The sequence below is a fragment of the Python bivittatus genome, unplaced genomic scaffold (genome assembly GCF_059951505.1).
Source record: "Python bivittatus isolate LINGU-HERP-01145 unplaced genomic scaffold, Pbiv_v1 ctg000330_np1212, whole genome shotgun sequence".
In the NCBI taxonomy this organism is placed as follows: domain Eukaryota; kingdom Metazoa; phylum Chordata; class Lepidosauria; order Squamata; family Pythonidae; genus Python; species Python bivittatus.
The window spans coordinates 32,219,633-32,241,974 of record NW_028277058.1 but is presented as its reverse complement, the minus strand read 5'-3'; the positions used below and the strand labels follow the sequence as shown (position 1 = coordinate 32,241,974).

At 37.1% G+C, this 22,342-nt stretch overlaps 1 protein-coding gene across 2 annotated transcripts; it reads right to left on the bottom strand.

Annotated features, from left to right (window-relative positions):
- Positions 1-325: 325 nt before the first annotated feature.
- On the bottom strand, positions 326-22,328 carry GAS2L3 (growth arrest specific 2 like 3). Of its 2 annotated transcripts, XM_088141920.1 has the most exons (10): positions 22,214-22,294; positions 20,199-20,300; positions 18,209-18,241; positions 17,618-17,786; positions 16,947-17,065; positions 14,818-14,959; positions 10,698-10,761; positions 9,908-10,046; positions 8,419-8,526; positions 326-7,970 (listed from the first exon to the last, which is right to left on the bottom strand). In XM_088141920.1, exons 3-10 carry the CDS (start codon positions 18,224-18,226, stop codon positions 6,555-6,557), a joined length of 2,175 nt encoding a protein of 724 aa, XP_087998046.1. In that variant the 5' UTR covers positions 18,227-18,241; positions 20,199-20,300; positions 22,214-22,294; the 3' UTR covers positions 326-6,554. The 2 variants fall into 2 exon arrangements, with proteins under 2 accessions (XP_087998046.1, XP_025029222.1); XM_025173454.2 differs by lacking the exon at positions 20,199-20,300 and having other exon boundaries at positions 22,214-22,328.
- Positions 22,329-22,342: the final 14 nt, after the last annotated feature.

The window sequence follows — 22,342 nt, the reverse complement described above, 5'->3', positions numbered from 1 at the left end:
CTACCTCAGCCCTTGTGGGAAAAGCCAGCTCTTCAAGGCATTCCAGAAGGCAAAGAGGGTGTGGGCCTGCCGGATCTTTTGAGGAAGGGCGTTCCACAGGCAGGAGCAGCTACAGACAAGGCGTGCTTCCTAGATCCTGCTAGATGACAGCATTTAAGGGAAGGGACCTGGAGCATACCCATCCTATCTGACCTGGTGGGATGGGCAGATATCCTCAGGGAGAGGCAGTCCTGCAAGTAGCCCGGTCCCATGCCATTTTGGGTTTTAAAGATAACCAGAACTTTGAATGGTACCCATTAAGAAACTGGAAGCCAGTGCAGCTCATGCAGCAGCAGTGTAATATAATACCTGTATAAGAGGTATTACAATTTTGATTAGTAGATTTTTAAAGCAAAATGTGGGGTGCCCAGAACTGTGTGCACTGTTGCATTCTGGACCAGTTGTAGTTCCTGGATGGTCTTCAGAGGGAGGCCCATGTAGAGCACATTGCAATAATCCAATTGTGTGCGACCAGGGCATGAGTGACTGTGAGCAAGGCCTCCTTGTCTTCATTTTGTACATAACTACTCTGTGTGCATTACGTTGGCCCAATTTATTTATGAGACAAGAAATTCACCAGTGGCAAAGATTTTGGAACCACCAAACCACAGAGAAAAATAAAACCTTCAGAGAAATGCAATACTTAGATAAAAATGTCTCATAAACTATTATTTCACAACTTCATAAAGTTTATTTCTCAACACAATGGACATTCATTTAAGGGATAGGACAGGGATGAAAATGAGATAGATGAAGTCGGTTAGGAAATGAAATTGCTTTTTTGCGAGACTCATCATCTTCATAAAGATAAAATCTTTTATTGAAAATTTGGGGTCGGGAGATTTACATAAGTAGCAGTTCTACATGTATAAGTGTGTGCGTGCGCACGTGTGCACCTTCAAGTCAGTTTTGACTCCTGGCAACTGCCTGGACCAGTCCCTGCAGTTTTCATGGCAAGGTTTTTCAGTTTGCCATTGCCTTCTTCCTAGGGATGAGCGCAAGCGATTGGCCCAAAGTCACCCAGCTGGCTTTGTGCCTAAGGCAGGACTAGAACTTGCAGTCTCCCAGTTTCTAGCCGGTATAAGAGGTATTATGATTTTGATTAGTAGACTTTTAAAGCTGATTGTTTAAGAAGTATTAGGCAAGGTCAGCTTTTAATACTTACCGTCAGACTAAGTTATCAACATTTAGCACTCCTGAATTTATATAGTCCAAATGCAGGTTATTCAGAACAAGCACATAATTGTTTCCAATACCTGCATTACAGTATATGATCAGTGGACCATATAATAATTGGATGCATTAAACTTTGGAACTTTTTTTTTTTAATTGTAACATTTTACCATCCAAATTATATTCTTGGATTCGTAGTATTTTGGTAGAATACTTGTCCAAATTTAACTTAGTGGATAGTTGGCACTCTACTAATCCTTTGTAATGAGAATATAGTTTTCTTTTTCCACATATAGGAATTGTTCTAGCTAGATTTTTTTCCTCTACTAATTCATTCTTTGATATCTGAAGTCAAAGCCTTGATGTAGATGTTATTACAATTTCAGACCATGCTTCTGTGAATCTTACTGCTTTTTGAGTAGCTTTTGAGTGTATCTCTGCTGAATGATACAAATTTTATAAAGCAGGGAACCATGCCTTGGCTAAAACATCCATCCATCCATCCATCCATCCATCCATTTCTAACTATCTGAGAAACTCTGGGTGGCAAACAAATAAAAACAAAGAATTACATTAAAACAAAAACCAACTAAAACCACATTCAAGGCTCAGTAAAAACAAACTGTCAGACACACGCACCCATGCTGGAGCTCCCAACTAACGTCCCACCCCCAATGCCTGGGGGAAGAGCCAGGTCTTCATGGCCTAGCAAAAGGCCAATAGAATAGGGGCTACCCATATTTCAGAGAGAAGGCTGTTCCACAAGGCAGGTGCCATAACAGAGAAGGTATGCTTTGAGAGACCTCTAGATAACCTTGTTTATTAATGGTACCCGGAGCACACCCACTCTGCTAGAATATTGATTTGAGATTGAATTATCACTATGCTTAGAAAGACAATTAGTATTGCTCCCATCCATTGCCTGATCAATATATATCTTTGTCTTTGCTAAAAATGAACTCAACAAATACTAACCTATTTTCATCCATTGCACAAAGCAACAATATTGTGAAAAGGGAGTAAAATCTACCATTATTAGCTTCTGGGTTTAAAACAAATTATATAATATTATGCCATCTATTCAGGGTACAGAATAAAAGTGTCATTAATAACTTTGAATTTTAGTCAAAACCATACTAATTCATTAACAAAATATTAGATTTCCTTTTACACAAAATAGTTTTATCACATTTTATCAGGACCTCATTATTACTTTTAATTCACTTCAAGAAATTGTTATTACAAATAAATCTATGAACCTGGTGAATGTTTTCCAATGGATTTCTTAAAAGGTAACTTTTGTGTCATATCTTGTTCGAGTTGCATGGCAAATCTCTTTCAAATAAATCCCTGACTTTCAAATTTTAATGAGGCTATCACAGATATTCCTAAATATAGTACAAAGTTCTAATGATAGTGCATCCAACACAGGTTAGATTTATACAGGGCTGTCAAATTTCTAACATCAGACTTGTTCGGACTTTAATTCAAAATAGACAAGTCCCTTGTGCTGAGAAAGCATTTGACAACATTTTCTTGGAAATTTATGAAGTGGCTGTTAACATATTTTGAATTGCCTCAAGTTTTATATTTTGGATTGATAAAATTTGTGCAGTCTCTAAATCAACAGTGATTAACCATTTGCTCTCCTTTGTTAAATTTATAAAAAGGCATGCCTCAAGATGCCCTCTTCCTCCTTTTCTTTTACTTTGGCTTTAGAACCTCTTAGTGGCATAATCAGAAATTCTGAAAACATTAATGGAATCACAGTGGAGTCTGATGTAGTGGCTAAGGTGCTGGGCTAGAAACCATGCAAATGTTTCTAGTCCTCCCTTGGGCATGAAAGCTGGCTAGGTGACTTTGGGCCAGACACTATTCCATGGTTAAAGGTAGACTAGGACCTGGGTCTTCCTGTTCAACATCTTAATTATGACATGATACACCGGCTGGCTGTGTGTATATGCATATGTATATAATCTTGTGATATGCACTGTAATCATTTTGAACTCTCTCCTTTCCCTTTGGAGCTTTTGGGCAGAGAACTCTTCATTTGAAACAGAGTAGCATCATCTTGTTTGGCTATTATACAACATTGGAAGGAGAAGTTGGTAACCATTTGCAGCAATTCTTTGTTTATATATGTGGGGCAAGGAAGAGGATTCTGGGGCAATAAGAAATATTTTTGCAATTGTTCTCTTTACTACATACTTCACAATTATGTAAACATAATCTTAGAAATTATGATGAAGTTTGAAGTTGATTCATAAAAACATGCCTGCAATGGAATTAATTTATCACAGTAAAATATCGCTAGACTAGGACCAGTTGAGAACAAGGCAGCCAGGGTATTTCTAGCTCCATCACTTGCAGAGTGGCCAATTATTTATTTATTTTCCTTATTTTTGCCTGATTTAATGCAGCTATTCCAACTCCTCTCCCACCCATTTTGTATATTCTGCCACATTCAACGTCTATAATCTCACCACCTCAGCTGGATTTTTCTGGATGCTAACTCAGTGGCTAAAGGACCAAGCTGACTCTTGCCACTGCAAACAATCCAGTGGCAAGAGATCTCTTTGGATTTCCTACCCTGGACAGATATTTAATAAAACTCTCAGTAATTATTTTCCTGCTCTGATATAAAATCCAAGAATAGTACAGAGGGTGTGGCAAATTGTCATTCCCCCACCCAGTTTTGCAAGCTTCAAACTGTCTATATATATAGAGGGACATAACTCAATTACACCACAACTGACAGCCTGTATGTTGTAATGATTATTGTTCAGCTAGGACTAGAGAGAACCCATTTAGCTAAGTTTCATGTGCTGATCATAGCCAGTCACATGATTATCATGAGAATGAATTTGGTGATAACCTGCTCATTGGAATTAGAAAAAGGTAAACATACAGTAAATAAAATGTAATACTTTTTTTTAATTAGAGAAGGCAATGTATTTTTAACATCTTAAATAATATATACCGTTATTATGGCAGTAGCTTTTATCATGAATGCAGAATGTTTTTGTTCTATTGTGCGAGTTCTTCAATATGAACTTTAACCTTGAACTACTTTCATGCACACCTCCATGAAAACACACATGGTTTCTAAACATAAATGTTCAGCTCCCAATAGAAGCCATATAGCTTGTGAAAATTTTGCTATAGCTTTTCAATGCTTACTTGGTAACTACAACAACCTGCAAACCCATATATAGGATTTTTCACTTAGCACTGGGAGGGCAGAGAGAGAAATAAAGCAAATGTCTACCCTGTTTTAAGAATAAAGACCGGGACCAACTTTAACCAGCTTTGAAGTCTTTCAAACCCAAACTGAAAGCAAAAATGTGTTGCTAAATATATTACTTTTCTCACAGCCTGTGATAACAATTTGAGATGTTTTTGTTTCCAAATCCATACATTGTTGAAGCTAAGTGCAAAAATGAATATTTAGAGAGCCCTGTATTACTTTTGTACCCTAACACTATCCTGTATCCAAAAGATATATACACGCATTGAAGTGTCATTATTCAATACGGTTGTTTTCAGGTAAGTAGCTATAAGATTACAATCTCAGAGTTAGTCTGATTCAGCTAAGGAAATCTGTGTGTATAAGCAAGTCTGGAGTCAAGAAATATGGATATAAATTTGCAGTGCCTAAGAATATCTGACTGCATTTTCCCCCCTAAGATACAGAATATATACTAAAAAATGTAACTCTCACCCACACTGAACCTCAAGGAGTCAGACATAATATATTTTGAAAATGCAACTAGAGCAGTCAGGATGTATATTTGACTAATTATTTCAACTCTGGCCAACAGCCAATTTGTGATTTTTTGTGGGGGCATGGGGAAGAAAACATTTTCATACACTAATGATTAATTTTAACTTGAATTTCAACTATTTGGTTCGACACTGAGTAGACTAACATTTTAACCAACAGTGAAATTATACAGTTAATGCTTGAGAAGCTTTTCTTGACTCCTGGGGTGTGGGCAGAGGGGGAACACAAGGAAGTTACAGCAGTTTGTTTTAAAAATTGCTTCAAAACCCTATGTTAACAAGTACAAGTGTATTTTAACAGCAGTACAGATGTACATAGTTAATTATCTTGCCAGAGAATACACACTGCTGAATGCAAACCTAAAACTAAAAAAGTAGATCCTGGCTTACTTTTTCTTCAATGTTAGTTATGTATGTTGTAAGTAAAGTGATTAAACGTAACAACAAATAGATTCTACAGCTAAAAATGAAATAATGTGAGAAATATAAAAATCCTAAAGGCAGCTTATTTAAAAGGTTTTTCAGTTACACCTATGAATATAATCCATGCTTTTTGAAGTTGTTCTCTCACTTTGTCAACACAAGCAATTTCCTAGAAATCTACTGAGCACTCTCCTCCCATAGAGAGGTTTGTCTATCACATTTTAAGCGTGCAAGACTGTGCCTGCATAAATTTTAGTCCTTTCAGAAAACCAAACATGAAAAAGTTACACAGTGCCAGTATCATCATTACATTATAATTGAATTCATAATTTTGTTCACATAAGCCCAGCTGATAACAGTAGCCTTGAACACAACCCATAATAATTAGAATACACATTTGAGCCAATATATTCAGACTTTCCTGTGATACAGCTGACAAAGCACATAATCTGTGAAGGCACTAAAATTATTATCTTCAAAGCCAAGAACTCTTGTAAAATGTTCTTAGTCATCTCTTTGCCCTGAAAGTTTAAATGAAATTTAGCATTGTAGATTATTAATTTAGAGTTATTATTAACTCAGGATTAATTGACAGTTGCTTTTTTAGTTAGTAGTATGCACATACAATAGTAGTAAATACTAATTCTCATGCTCATTTTTGACAAAAGCCCTTATTAAAAACAAATACCCATGACAGAGTCAACACATGATTTTATCTGAATATATGCTCAGGAGATATCAATTTTCTCTGGCACATGTACCTAATAATACAGGCAATTTGCTATGCTATAGTTTTCCTTGGAGATGGTAAATGCCACCTTGTCCATACAATTCATTAAGAAATATTTGCCACATGAAACTGAGCAATAAGTGATCTATTGGGTGCATTTTTATCATCTCAACATTAATGTAGGAAATGGACCCAAAAATACTTATAATGCAGATCATGATAAAGTGCCTTTTTGTAATCAGTCAACTATTGCAGTTGTGGGGACTAGGAAACCTTTTAAATTTCATTGTTCCAAAGCAGGCTTAGCATTTAAATGATTGTATTGTTATTTAATGTTAAGTTCACTAGTATAAAGTAGCTATTAGAAAAACATGTTGCAATAATCAATTGCAAAATTCTGGGAACTTTACTTTCTGAGTTTCTTATTCCCAGTCACAACAAAGTAATTACCCTCCTGTTCTGACTTTACTGTGGGATCCTTTAACCTAATTGGGGTCCCTTTAGTTAGAACAGTTGTAGCTTTTCCTTTTAAAACAGGATCCTTAGTGGTTGAATCAAGATCTTTATCGTTCTTCTGGGAGACTTTGACCTGTGCCTGACTTTTGATGTTAGCCTTCCCTGTCTTTTTCCTTGTCCCATTTATGGTCGATGTTTGAGGAAGACGCACAACAGACAATGGCATACGATCAGAGTGTGTTGATGCATCAGCTGTTACCTGTGTTTTCATCCTGCTATTTTGGGCCGCTCTCTTCTTAGCCGAAGAATTATTAATAGATGAAAATGAATTTTTACTCTTTACATCTGATGTAGATGCCTGCTCAGTTGATTTACCATTTGTAAGAGAGGAATTAGAACTCAGCTGTTTGGGGCTAGGAGCAGTTATCTGTTTGGCTTGCTTAGTTTCCAATTTCCCTCTGTGTGAGGAAAACTGTGTGGGCAATGTTTGACTGCTAATTTGGGAAATTAATTTTGCTGGCATTGTAGAAGATGTTTGAGAGCAAGATGGCTTAGGCACATGTAAGTTTCTGTTAATTGTCTTTGCAGATTTTGCTGAGGTTTTTGAAAGAGGCTTACATTTGGCTATATTTTTGAGCCCAGCTGCAGTATTAGAATGATGTTCTTCTAGAGAACCGACCCTTTTAGCTGTTTCAGGCAACACGGAAAGTTTACTGGTTGAACAACCTAGAGCAGGATGTTGTACAATTGGAGAATTCTGGGAACATGCAGGTTTGATAGATGATACAGTACATTTCTGAAGTGATTCAGAAGGTGTTAAAGCAGTTCTCCCCTGAGCCAATGATGAGCCCTTATTTACAGTTTGTCTATATTTTGAAACAGATGTAGGGTTATGAGAAGGCAGTGCTGACTTTTTTGAAACTGCTTTTGATGATTTGGAAAATGGCTGAACGTTACTTACTGAAGAGTCTTTCAATTTGGGGTGGCTCTGTGTGAACTGGTTTGTAGGCGAGGTATGCATTACTGCTCCTGAAGAAGAAAGAACAGTTTGTTGTGGCAACTTAGCTGCTGCCTGTTTCCTATTACCTACAGGAGGGTTTTTTGAAACTGAAACAGCAGCAGAGAGCTTTGAACTCTGGGTATGGTATGTATCAATGGCAGATATGGGATTCATGACCGGAGGCTGTGGAGCTCTAGCAGATGAATCAGAAACTGTATCACCAGATGCACCTTTTTGAAAAGACAAAATCTTTTGTTCCAATGTTGCAAACTGAAGCACTCGGCAAGGATCATACTTGAGAAGAAAACCTTGAAGAGTATCCCAGCCTCCACCAACGCGTACCATTACATGTTTGCCATGTAACATCTAACAGAAGAGGGGATAAAAAAACAGATGGTATATTGGTTATAACTAATTGCACTTAGGCAATATACATATTGCATGAAATATTAGAATGCTTTTAACATTCAGTTTTCCCAGAGGACAACTGATAGTTACCATTTGCCACCAATACCTAGAAAGCAATAGAGGTATTGTTCTTCAATAATGCACACCCTGAAAAAAATATAAGCACAGACCAAGAGATGCACAGGAGTACAAGCTGCCCAGTATTGTAGCAGCAAAGAGAAAGAATGATTGCACAAGTATTCCCAGGCATCAGAGACAATGGGACATTTTCAACCTGGGCAGATGATATCACTAGGGTAAGGTACTGTCAATTAAATTATATTGTCATCTCTTGAAAAGGGATAATTATCCACCCAATTAAGACTGATACTTCTTAAATGACTGAGCAGAACCACTGAAAACTTACTCGTATAAACAGTATTTTGTCTCCGAGTCTATAGCGCCCTTCAGACAAATACTCGATTGAAAATCTATGAGAGCAGCTACAAGGAGGATCTTCAGCAATATGCTTAACCTATATTGTACAAAGATTTTGTTATCTTTTTATAATATATATTAACAACAACACTAAATGTGAATTACCCATTTGGCTGCAAAAATGACATCCGAGGAAGACCAAGAAATACTCATCTCAGTTCAAAGATTCTTTCTTCAAAACTTCCAAGTAGAAAGTAAATTTATAAATTGTGGAAGAGACAGTGCATTTCAGTTATTTGCAATATTATTATATTTGTAGGAAATCAAGATTTAGAGTAAAATTCTAAGCATGTTTATTCATAAGTAAACTTCTCCAATGAGTCTTATTTTCTATTAATTAATTTTTTAGGCTGAAGCCTGAAGAAGCTTAGTATCGTGCAAGGTTGTAACTTTTTAGAAATGATCTTGAGAAAGCTTGCATTGACAGACTAGGATTATCTATACCAAACAGCACTTTGAAAAGCCCAGCTACCATTATCTGGGCTAAATGAATATCAATAGTCTTCAGTCAACAGATCCATACTTCAATTTAAATATGACATATTTGTTATCTGCACTCTGGACAAGACCTACCCTGATTACATGAATAGTAGGATATTAAACTCCTTTGGTGCCAACTGAGTTACTTAGATGCCACTGATTAGGGCTCAGCTCTTGGGTGACCATGGATAAATGCTTGTTTCATAGTTTTTCCAAGGACAGTCCTATAATGTCTTTGATCCTGTCTATTTTATAATCTCATTCATCCTGTCCTGCCATGCTGTCAGTTGTCAAACAGAACATCTAAATTTCCAGAAGCTAAATATAACTTTCCAAGAAGTAATATCAATAGTTGCTTAGAACTGCATACAAAATGCTTACAACACTGCCTGAGATGATTAATCAACACTAATACATGTTGAGGTGTAGTGCTTAGACTCCCTGAGTCAAGAGGGCTTTGAAGGTTCTCTCCTGCAATAATTCATGGTCTGACAAAATGGCTTGAGGTTGCATGCTAGTTCACAGTTTATAAAGCCATAAACAAGCAATAGATGGTTCAAATATAGCAAAACAAAACAAAACAAATTTGCTTGACTGTAATCTTAACCAACATTACAGAGATGGATAGATTTTTGAATGGAATGTGATTTGTAGATACCTGGGCTGGATTCACATATCATTCTAAACATGGTTTGCTTAACTATGATTTGTAAGATAAATAAAAATTGGCTGGTTTTGTACAATATGCTAAACTTTAACCACAGTTAATCCACAATGATTGGGCTTGCACAACATGTTATTCCAAACCAAGCAAGCTACAGCATGACCCTCAAAATTCCTAGAAAGTTTACATAATTCACCATAGCACTGTAGTCTTCCAGTTACATCACAAATATTCAGATTATAGCTTCATAGGTAGAAATATACATGCTACTTACTGCTTCATGTAATTCTCCATGCTGACAGCACAATTTATAGGAAATTATAGGAGCTACACTATCAGAGGACATCAACAAAGTTTCTTCCAATTCAATTTCTTTCTCTAGCTTTACTAATACTGGTGGTTCAACTCCATATCTATAAAAAGAAAAATGCTAAGTGTGTAAGATACTGCATTTAGAATTTTAGTAACATTTTAAAACAATAATCATAGAGTGAGAGTAGCTATTACACTTACTATGACATATGTAAAGCATGAGTGCTTGTAATCATTGCTATCAAGAAAAAGGAGAATTAACTAGGCTAGCTATAGAACTGGCACCGTTCCTGAGCTACTTTTGGGAGTGAGGGTGGAACACAGGAATAAGGCATCCTATTTTCTGGCTCCTTCTGTAAAACTTGGTGCCCTAACTATGGAGCAGTGACAGTGGTGGTTCTTTCATTATCTCATCCATTGGCAAAGGAAGACTTCCTTTTCCCCTTGTAGATGGGAAAATGCAAAATATCCTATGACACCTGGACTGCCTTCCCAGGGAACAGGATTAGAGGTGAATGGCTATGTTTTCATAACACTCAACTTAAATGTGATCTATCAATTAACCCAATTTTCAGGACTTGTATAGTACACAAAACCATAAACTAATCAAGCACTAGCTAAAATGCACTAGGTTAGTTTGTAGTACAGTCTTAAGAAAACAGCCAATCTCTGGGGCTAAAACCCTGAGAATCTTTAGGAAGATTCACAATGCATTCAAAGCTTCTAGTTGGAGAAGAGCGATGAATACACACCTTGATACAATGCGACCAATTTCCAGTAAGCAAAGGTATACTTGTCTTGGGTCTTTATGCAGAACTGTAAAAGAATTAGTGCAGGTAAGAAAAAAATTAGTTCAGTGAAACTCAGAGATCTGCCTGCATTCAATGACATGGAGCAAAGTCTGCAAGAGCTGTAACTCATACAGCTGGACTCAGGTCCAGAAATATTGGGACATCGACACAATTCTAACATCTTTGGCTCTATACACCACCACAATGGATTTGGAATGAAACAAACACAATGTGCCTTAACTGCAGACTGTCAGCTTTAATTTGAGGGTATGTACATCCAACTCAGGTGAACGGTGTAGGAATTACAACAATTTGCATATGTGCCTCCCACTTGTTAAGGGACCAAAAGTAATGGGACAATTGGCTTCTCGGCTGTTCCATGGCCAGGTGTGTGATATTCCCTCAGTACCCCAATTACAATGTGCAGATAAAAGGCCCAGAGTTCAGTTCAAGTGTGCTATTTGCATTTGGAATCTGTTGCTGTCAACTCTCAAGATGAGATCCAAAGAGCTGTCACTATCAGTGAAGCAAGCCATCATTAGGCTGAAGAAACAAAACAAACCCATCAGAGAGATAGCAAGAACATTAGGCGTGGCCAAAACAACTGTTTGGAACATTCTCAAAAAGAAGGAACGCACCGGTGAGCTCAGTAACACCAAAAGACCCGGGAGACAACGGAAAACAACTGTGGTGGATGACTGAAGAATCCTTTCCCTGGTGAAGAAAACACCCTTCACAACAGTTGGCCAGATCAAGAACACTCTCCAGGAGGTAGGTGTATGTGTGTCAAAGTCAACAATCAAAAGAAGACTTCACCAGAGTGAATACAGAGGGTTCACCACAAGATGTAAACCATTGGTGAGCCTCAAAAACAGGAAGGCCAGATTAGAGTTTGCCAAACAACATCTAAAAAAGCCTTCACAGTTCTAGAACAACATCCTATGGACAGATGAGACCAAGATCAACTTGTACCAGAGTGATGGGAAGAGAAGAGTATGGAGAAGGAAAGGAACTGCTCATGATCCTAAGCATACCACCTCATCAGTGAAGCATGGTGGTGGTAGTGTCATGGTGTGGGCATGTATGGCTGCCAGTGGAACTGGTTCTCTTGTATTTATTGATGATGTGACTGCTGACAAAAGCAGCAGGATGAATTCTGCAGTGTTTCGGGCAATATTATCTGCTCACATTCAGCCAAATGCTGCAGAACTTATTGGACGGCGCTTCACAGTACAGATGGACAATGACCCAAAGCATACTGCAAAAGCAACCAAAGAGTTTTTGAAGGGACAGAAGTGGAATGTTATGCAATGGCCAAGTCAATCACCTGACCTGAATCCCATTGAGCATGCATTTCACTTGTTGAAGACAAAACTGAAGGGAAAATGCCCCAAGAACAAGCAGGAACTGAAGACAGTTGCAGTAGAGGCCTGGCAGAGCATCACCAGGGATGAAACCCAGCGTCTGGTGATGTCTATGCGTTCTAGGCTTCAGGCTGTGATTGACTGCAACGGATTTGCAACCAAGTATTAAAAAGGGAAAGTTTGATTTATGATTATTATTCTGTCCCATTACTTTTGGCCCCTTAACAAGTGGGAGGCACATATGCAAACTGTTGTAATTCCTACACCGTTCACCTGAGTTGGATGTACATACCCTCAAATTAAAGCTGACAGTCTGCAGTTAAGGCACATTGTGTTTGTTTCATTCCAAATCCATTGTGGTGGTGTATAGAGCCAAAGATGTTAGAATTGTGTCGATGTCCCAATATTTCTGGACCTGACTGTATGTAAACATGGAACTCTGTAGTAGCAAGTTCTGTTCCATGTAGGAGTACACAAAGTACTCCTTTGTGTACTCCTACTTGACACCCAGACCTTTCTCTAGCTAAAACTGGTTTGGAAATCTACCAGTGCAAGATTTGTTTCCAGTCCTGAGAGAGTTTGGACATTAATTGGTCCAGCCCCAGTGAGGCAGGTCATACATGAGGCACATCTCACCCAGCTCAATATTTTGTACAAGTAGCTTATGGCAGGTTTACTACTGCAAAGTGAGTTTAGCCTGCTTTTTAGAAGTATGAAGATTCAATGGTACTTGTAACGATAAATGCAGTGAAACCCTTTTGAGGGTCAGACCCTATGCCCCCACATTAAAATTGTTTTGAGGCACAAACCCACTCTTTATTTCACCTCAAAAGGCTTACAAAGGGATCCTTGCAGACCTTTGGATGAGGCTCTTTGCCAAAAACGTACAAAGCATACATTCATGCCACAAAACCAGCCACTATAATCAGTAACTTTCAAAGTACTCTGAATTATGTCTTTAAAGCTGCAATATTATACAGGCTTGGCAAACCTAAATTTTGCGTGTTCCATCTATAGAAAAATTTAACTGAATGTAGATTAAAATATGTTCTGTAGGAACTATATGAATCCTACCATTCTTAGATGACACAGTGTGGTATAAGCCCTGGCCGCTGTCAATTACATTGCAAAACTGCAAACTGAACTTTGCTGCATCTTTTACAAACCATCCTGAATAATAATAGTTTTTAAATTTAAACACACCCACACCATGCAAAGCAAATACATAAAGAATTGCTTCAAAAAGTATAAGCAATACCAAACAATTTAAGCAGTAATTTTATACAGGCCTAGGGCTTATAGCCTAAAAGTAGATGTGTATCTACCTTTAAAAGAGACAATGCTAAAAACTTAATTAGCAATACAACTTCAAGCTATTTTTCTTAATGAGCACTACAAGATTTTGCTCCATCTGGAAAAATTTGATTTGGCAGCTGCTAGTTACAAGGTCCAGCCTGAAACAACAAGAGGCAGGCATTTAACAAATTGTTAACAGCGAGTCCTTCTTTCAACGGCCTAATTTATCAGCCAAGTACATATTATAAATCCTTTATTCAGAGATTCATAATCAGAGTATTTACTATTATTCTGAAGAAAATTTCAGGAAGTTCACTGCACCCAACTCTTGAAAAATAGAAAAGCTTCAAAGCAGAAGTGGATTTTTTTTATTAGGCTATCTACCCCTTCTTGACTACCACACATTTATTAATGTGCCTAGATTCCTCACAGCAGCACACCCCCAAGGCCTGAAGGTTGTGGCTTGTTCCATGTCTTATAGGGCATGACCCAAGAGATCAGCATGGGAGGCACTAAAAACAGTAATTGGACAGCTTGGAATTAGAACAAGAGAAAGGTATTTCTGTAGTAAATTAAGTGGTATCTAGGATTATGGGGTTTTAAGTTGATTTTATTATTATTATGCATTAATTTTCAGAATAGTTTACTTCTAAAAGCTATATAAGAAAACACTTTCAGCCAGTCTCAAGTTATGAAGAAATCATCTTCTTTGTAAACTCTCAACAAAGCATAACCAAATTTATCAAGAGCAGAATACTTTCTAAGCGTAATTTAGTATTGTAGCTGAATTACACACAACCATTTTGACAATATAATTAATATAATGAAAATGCTAGAGTAGTTATCGTATTTCAAGAATTTTCAATATTGTGATGCATCACCTGCAGGCTCAATTCAGCATTTTAAAGTTACCAAGGAGCTGGTGAGCTGTCAATGAACACACAGAAGAGCATGAATAAAGCCAATTATCACATCAACATCTTCTCAAGGCATCAGAATAGGCTGATGCAAATTCATGTTGCAGAAATCAGACAATCCCAACATTTTTAGGAAAAAAGCTTCAAACTCTATTGAAAAAGTGTGGCAACAGAGTTGTTAAACTTGTCAAACTAAATTTTAGAACTCTTATTGTAACTTCTGTTATCAGAAAGTCCCCAAAAGCAAAATCAAGATTGTTTTAATATTTCATTCTAAGGAATAGGTATTTTGCCCTGTTTAGTATTTTTGCATTTCTACACATTTTAACTGTGTTCATTAAACATATCAAGGTATTTCTCAATAGATTAGAAGGAACTGATTTATACAAACACCTCTCATCTTTTAAATTTAGAAGTGAGTAACAACTGATATCAGAAATTAGTGGCAATATAATTCAATAAAACAATGCAAAAAACATCTATAAGATCATCAATAAAAATTACCTAAGCCTTCGGATTCAAAGAGGTAAGTCTCATCCACTCCAATGCACCTACACCAATTCAGAAAGTTCGCTGTATTATCTCTGGCAAAGAAAGATCCTGAAGGAGCATCTTTTTTACAGGGAACTCTTCTCAAAGGGAAATTCTGGTAACAGGAAAGCAGTGGAGAAATTTTAACTGGAAACATTCCAAAAATTCTATCACAAAGGTTTCTTCTAGAGTAGAACTAGTAAGGAAAAGGGGGAGGGAGTTCCTTCTTTCTTTCAAGAAATATTACATTGCAAAAGAAATTAATCTCAATTGTACATAAATTAGCAAAGGGGAAATTTGTTTAAAATAGTATTGTAGTAGACTCAGTTAAGGCAGGCAAAAAGAAAAAAGAAAGGCCATGCACCAAACTTTGGGGCATTTGCTTTTAGTTGTCAGAAAAAAACAAATGTCCCATTTACTCAGCTGAAAACATGGCTTGAAAGACACTTTAAAAATATATTACCAGCAAAAGGTACAAGAAGGGCAATAAAGTGTATCACATGAAAATTCAGAACAAACCCTCAAGGATATTTATACCCGAAATACTGCTTCAGTAATTTAAAATTAGAACAAATCTGTCAGCAGCCTGAACATATGATTCACATTTTTCTAATGAATTTCAAGTCATGCACAATTTTAATCAACAGACTTTCATTATCATCTTCCAAATTGCTTTCCCTTTTTCACAGAAGCTGATCTGAGGCACAACTTTCATCTGTTCTGCGTCATCTCAAGCCACCAAATGTACTATCCAAATAATATTTTACATCTGTTTATAATTCTAAGTGCATCTAATTTGTGTAACATTCCTCCAACCCTTTACTATAGCCCTGGTATGTTCACTGATTCCTTCAGCATCCTTTTATGATAAATCACCTGACTCCCATCTTCAGAAGTCTTAAGTGTCAGCATCTGTACCAGCTGCAGCACTTGTTTTTAGAGCCCCCTGCATGCCACTTCATGCTTCCCACAACGCTTTCTCATTAAATACCATTCTAAACTACCTGATTGTTATGTGTAGATTTCCCATCCTCTGAAGAACACAGAATGTATTAAGTAACATGAAGCTATCACTGGGCAAAATGTAGTTCATTAACATGGGAATATGTGCATTTACACAACATACTAAGCCAAAACTAAACAAACCACACACTGCTTTACAGAACTGAACCAGATCAGTGTATCCCAGACTTCTAAAAATCTAGGTATAGGAGTTCTAATTCAGGTAGTCCCCAGTTTAAGAATGAGTTCCATTCCCAAGGTCTGTCCTTAAGTCAAATTTGTATATAAGCCAGAACAGTATTATTGTACAATACTGTATAAATAGTATTGTGTAATGAACTCAAACCACTGAGTACTTAAGTTGAATCATTGTGCATTTAACTCAAATTTTTCTATAACAGGCTCTGTTCTTAACTATGGGTCGTCTATAACCCGGGCGTTCTTAACCGGGAACTACCTGTATTCTTGCTTTATTTCCAGGTTAGTTCACATAAGAAGTTGACATACACACACTTATCATGGCATGGAGTGAACACAAAAGCATAAAGCAGAGTACTCTGTATAGGAGAAGGATGGATTCCAAGTATTGCTGACCTGAATGCATTACTTGAACATAGGATAACATTAGAATTAAAGTAGCCTTGGTATTAGGGTGAAATATGCAGTATCATACATTTTCTTATGCAAGAACATTGTGGCTGCCTTCACACATTTGAAGAAAAATTATAATGAACTGTGCATGTCTAGTAGAATTATTTTATGTTTAATATTCTTAACTTGTAGAATATCAATTCTACAAATTCTTAATTTGCAGAAAAGCAAGCTACTGTACTATATTTATTTGAGAGGAAGACTAAATTCAATAGTTTATATTTAAAATGGGGAAGTAATCTTAGATTTGCTGAGCATATATTAGAGGAGAAAATTTTTGCTAATGTTCCTTTTAAACTTGCATGCAGGGTTGCCTTCCTTTCAGGTAAGTACAGTATAAAATAAATTGCTGCCACAAACACACTTAATAGAATAATCTAATCTTGCTCACATGGCTTTTCATTAATTTAAATAAAAGTTAATTGCTATTTTTTTAAAAATGAACTTACCTTTAGATCATTTGAGTTACAAGATTTTTTAACTATGCTTTGAATGACTCCAATCAAAATGCATAGCAGTACCCCGTTATCAAGTTCCTCCAATAAATGCTCTGCTTTAAGTTCAATATCTATAGAAGAGCCATGATTTTCATTAGTAGAGAGAAGATAAAACTCAGACTGATAATTCAGATATACATAAGCATAGCCTCAACCTAAATCCACTGGGGAATAGCCTCTGTAACACTGCCTTTTGATGTGGTTTACCTGTGATGGGACTGTGGCAGATGTCAAAACTGATATACAACGTCACAGATGTCATTCATATTCAGAGCACATGATCTTATTCTTGTATTTTAAAGTAATATTTAAATTTCAGCCTGTATTTTGGGGCGTAGGTTAAACAACAGTGATTAAGATGAATATTGAGCCTTGTACTGTTCTGACTAGTCAATGTTTTAAAAAGCAGAGATGTGCATTTAAATTTTTTTTTAGGTAAGGCAGTATTATGTACTCTTAGCAATGACCAGACTTCTATAAAGGGAGAAACAGTAACATAAGTTGACACCTTCTGTTTGTTTTCTACATTAGTGGTTTTAACTTCTATCAGCATGGACTCTAAATCTAACTCTATCCCTACATCTTTAACTACAGTAATTACAGAGATGGTTCTTCAAACAAACCCAACAAGCCAGATAGCCAGATAGCCAGGTCCTCTTGCATAGGAATTAGAGTTGCCTCATGTCGGACAGATATCCATTGGTCATATAGTAAAACATCAGCCAAGCCAGGGCCGTGCCTTGGAGTCAGTGGACTTCGTGGACTGATAGGTGGATCATCTCCAAACCACACCTAAGGTGGATATCAACAACTAAATTAGACTGTTTGGCTACACCTTCAGCACCATGCAACAACTGATCATGTTTGCAATCCGTTGTGTGACTCTTTAAAAAATGGAGAGTAAAGTCCATAACATTGTATGTTTCACAAATGATTCACTATTATTTTAGAGAACTGTAGCTGTATTAAAAGGTGGATGTCGGCTTTCCATTTGGCTTGTACAATCCATCTAGATTACGGTATACTCTGAAAAATGCCAGTATTTAGTTTTCATTTTTTAAAAAACAAATAGCAAGTTGACAAAACAAGAAGCATAAAGCACCGTTATAGTAGCACATTAAATCTACAGAGTCAGTTATGTTCTTCAGATAGATATACCACAATATAAGGTAGGAAAATATTTAGTAAATATATTAATATTTCAATTTGCCTACCTGGACTGTATTCTGCATGGTAATTGTATGTTCCTAGGAATGGGGGGGAAAAAGAGAGACTTTCAACTAAAAGTGACAAATTGTATTTATATTCATTAGTTTTTCTATAACATTGAAAAGACAGCCAACAGATCAACAGAAAGTAAACCAATACTGATTAGGAGTTCCAAAGACACTTTCTAATTGCGCCCGTACTGTTTTTCTTATCTGGGATGGCTGTCCTCTTCCACTAAGCATGCAGCTTCTGGAGGGATGTACATGGGGTGGTGAGAGGAGAAGGGGCCACCTGCCCAGCCAGCCAGATCAGCTGAATCAACCCTGGCAATCAATGGGGTGACAGATGCCACAGAAAGATCACCCTCATATCCATTCCTACTTGATGGCTTGAGTTCCACATATAGGCTGATGTCAACATACATGCCCTATCATAAAGTTGAAATTTAGATGCAGAAAATCTAAGGGTCTATCCTTTCCATAGAAAATTATCAATCCTATCAATCTACTTAAAGTTAATTAAAATATTGGCATAGGAATAACTGTCGATATGAAATATTCATTGCTTGCACGTTTGTTTCCCATATATTTTAAACATATATTGATTTTTATATTTTTACATTAATCTGAGATTTTTTAAAAAACGATATACAGTAGCTGCAAATGAAGAACATTTGCGTGACTATTGCCAAATATTTAAAAGAATTCAAGCAGCAATTGAAACCTGAATTGTTACAAATTGCCATAGAAACATTTAAAATATATTAGACTCCAATGAAGTGAATAACCAATACTGTATGGGAAAAATATATATATATATATCCACGCTGCCCAATATTTTTGTATTGGAATGCAAATCCTGCAGTATGACAATATTTAGAACACAAGCTTCCTTTTAAATTTCCTTTTCAATTCATTTTCAAACCACACATATAAAAGAATTCGCTCCTGTACCAGCATAGCTTAAGTGGTGAATTTAAAACTCCATCAGAAATCTCAGATTCTAGCCAGCTGGGAAGGCACACAGATATCCTAAACAAATGCCACGATTTATTACTTGAACTTAAGAAACTCATGTCCTTCTCCTGATACTTCTCTTCTTTATACTACACAAAAAGGGCAGAAAGTAGAACAAATCTTTACTAACTAATGTATTCCGCTTCCCACAGTGAGTACCGGGGAATAAAGTTCCTTTACATAAAAAGCCCTTTGTCTTAACAACAAGCCAAAGTAAGGAGCTTCATTGACATTTCAGAAGGAAAAAAAAATATGGTTGCAGCAGCTACCAAAAATGCTGCTCTCATTAAATGATGGAATATTGCACACTTGAACAAGGCCCTTAACAAGCCAACTGCCACAGTAAAAAGAAAAGGCTGCTCAGTGTGCAAGGCAGACTACCAGCTTGAACAAAGGAAAATATTCAAAAAAAGAACTATTAGAAGAATGTTCAGCATCTTTGTTTTTCAAGAATGCCTCACAAAGCCTGCCTATTTTGGAAAAAAACTCTGCACGCTTGCAACAAAATGTCAGAAGATGTTTGCATCAGCTCAATAACATTACATCTGTCTTTCGTATCAATTAAAATGCAGTCATGAAGTTCACAGATTGACGGCTAGAAATGTGCTTCTTACATGATAGATTTATCAGTGGGTTCACATATCAAATTAAGTTATGGATCAACTGATTTTTATGGAATAAGCTACAATGTTTCAGGTCGCACAATTCAATATGCCAAAACAGAAATCATTACAGCACAGTACAATGTGGCTTGCATTTTGTGGCTGAGTGTCTTGTGTGAGCCTGACAAAGAGTTTGTAAACTAAGTTTCAGGGCTTAAGTTGTATGAATCTACCAAACTGTGGTTTATTCAATAAATCATGGTTAAACATTAGGGTCTTTTGTACAGAGCTGATGTTTCAGAAATCATATTCTTTATTTTTCAAATCAAGGTTTGGAATTTTGGGAACAAACAAGAAGTGTGTACATGCCTTCTTACCCTGGTTTTTTTTCCCCTTTGGCCTTTAGAGAAGATTTCCAAATCACAGATTTATATTCAATAATCACAGGAAATTGTGGTTTAAGAAAACCAGGAAGTCTTCTATGGGAAAAAGTAAGAAGAAGAAAAAAGATACAGAAGTATGTAAGTTTCTTCCTCATTTTCTCTTTCACAAAATGGTTGAAAAATTGGGAATGTGATGTCTGAATACAAAATCACAGCCACTGTGATTTGTAAATCATGGTTTATGACAGCATTACCTGTGAATCAGGCTACATGGTTTGTTTAACCAGTTCTAATTAAAATAAACCATGGATTAGAATAATAATACACAAACCCAGTCATAAGATGATGATCCTATGCATATACTTGAGTGGAAATCCTACTGAATTCAATGGACCAACTACAAAGCAAGCATGAACAGGAATGGGCCGCACATGCTAATTTCAGATAATCACTACCTTGTGGTACTCAACTAAACCTTTTAAACACTATTTGAATATTACAAGGGACTGCATATCAATTTCTGGTACAATTAAAGTACTAGCAATGACCTTTCAGGACCAGAAAAAAAGATACTTTCCCCTTCAGAGGAGTTCTTGTTTTAACAATTACTTTAACAATAGCGAGGCATAGTTACAAAAAGGGAGAGGACATTTGGGTAGCTATACCAACACTTTTGGTATTATTTATCTTTTCAAGGGAAACCTGCCGCACTTCTTAACTTTCTGGAAGTTGGGGGAAAAAAATCTTTAGGGATACATGGCTTTCAATATTATTATTGTTCTTGTGAGACACTTCCTGCTATTTTCACACTTTATGGTTTAGCATTCAAATTGTAAACAGAAAGGCTATTTTAAATCATTATTTGGAGTTCATTTCTTTGAACCTCTAGGAGAGAATGCAGGGTATAGTTTTACAACCAAACAAATAAACAACTTCACTCATTTGTTGGGAAAGCTGGAGCTGTAGTGATGGACAAATGCTTCACCACTAGGTGAATTATTACAGAAACCATATATATAGCCACATACCATTATGTATATAACATTAGTCATCTGCTACGCATCTTATAACTACACCCACTTTTTTAGACTACTATATAAATCCATAATTAAAAAGAGTTTATTTATTAAACTTATACCTTACCGTACTGTAACAAATCTCAGCAGTTTATGGTTCCCAACTTTTTCCAAACTTCGCAACTTCATGATACGTGTGACTTCAATTCCCAGAATCCCCCAGCCAACATGCTGGCTGGAGAATTCTGGGAGTTGAAGTCCACAGACTTCTTAAACATGCCAAGTTTGAAAAATACTGCCTTATACCATTTGAAAATTACTAGAAGACCATACATTCTTTAATTCAGAACTTGCATACTCCAAGGTCAGTTGGGGTAAGGAACAACTTGCCACAGGCTGTATACTGTGTCACATCCTTTCACTGTCTTTGAGCCTCAGACATTTCATGACATTGGGAGAAAAATTCAGTAAAAAGTCAGTATAGCTTCAATTTCGAGTTCCCCCCAACACGTTGCCTTGTTGGACTACGGCTCCCATTTTCCCAATATGCCTGCCGGAATGAGGGCTGTAGTTTAGTGCAAGACTGCAGAAAGCTGCTTTCTCCAGCGAGAAAACCCCATGTCAAGACTGTACGTGCGTCACGGCAACAGAGAGCAAAAGCTGAACTGATTTTCTTCCTCTTTTCTGGGTAAACGGCCAGCACTTTTCCATAGCCCTATTCAGCACTATCCCAAGGAAGCAAGGAAAGAAAAACCTTCAAGAGCATCCGTGCCGTACGGTTTAAGGCGGTGCATCCCCTACAGATGGAGCTACGGATGGAGGCTCTACTGAACCCAACACAGCACTAGCCAACCACGCTTCAGCCTAGTATGTTGGGATCAGTCCCAAACTTCTGCTTGCTGACACGCTCGGGGACCCACTGCGCTTCAGCCAGAAGAAATCACACATCCACAAGCAGTCTGCTATCGACCGGGGAAACTTGGAGGTACTTACGGGAAACCCCCAACTCAGGACCCCCCACGCATCCTCTGCCGGGGGCGCACGTGGGATTGCGGCTGCGGCAGGGAATCCTCTCGAGCTCCAGCGCTCCCTGATTCATTCGGCCGCGTCCGCCCGCACAGT

What these genes read in the sequence shown, in the direction of transcription:
- GAS2L3 (XM_025173454.2), bottom strand. An exon ending in CTGGCTATCTGGCTTGTTGG is followed by an intron (nt 17,066 to 17,617) that starts GTTTGTTTGAAG and finishes GCTCTTCTATAG; the next exon opens with ATATTGAACTTAAAGCAGAG. An exon ending in ACAAAATACTGTTTATACGA is followed by an intron (nt 7,971 to 8,418) that starts GTAAGTTTTCAG and finishes CTCTTCTGTTAG; the next exon opens with ATGTTACATGGCAAACATGT.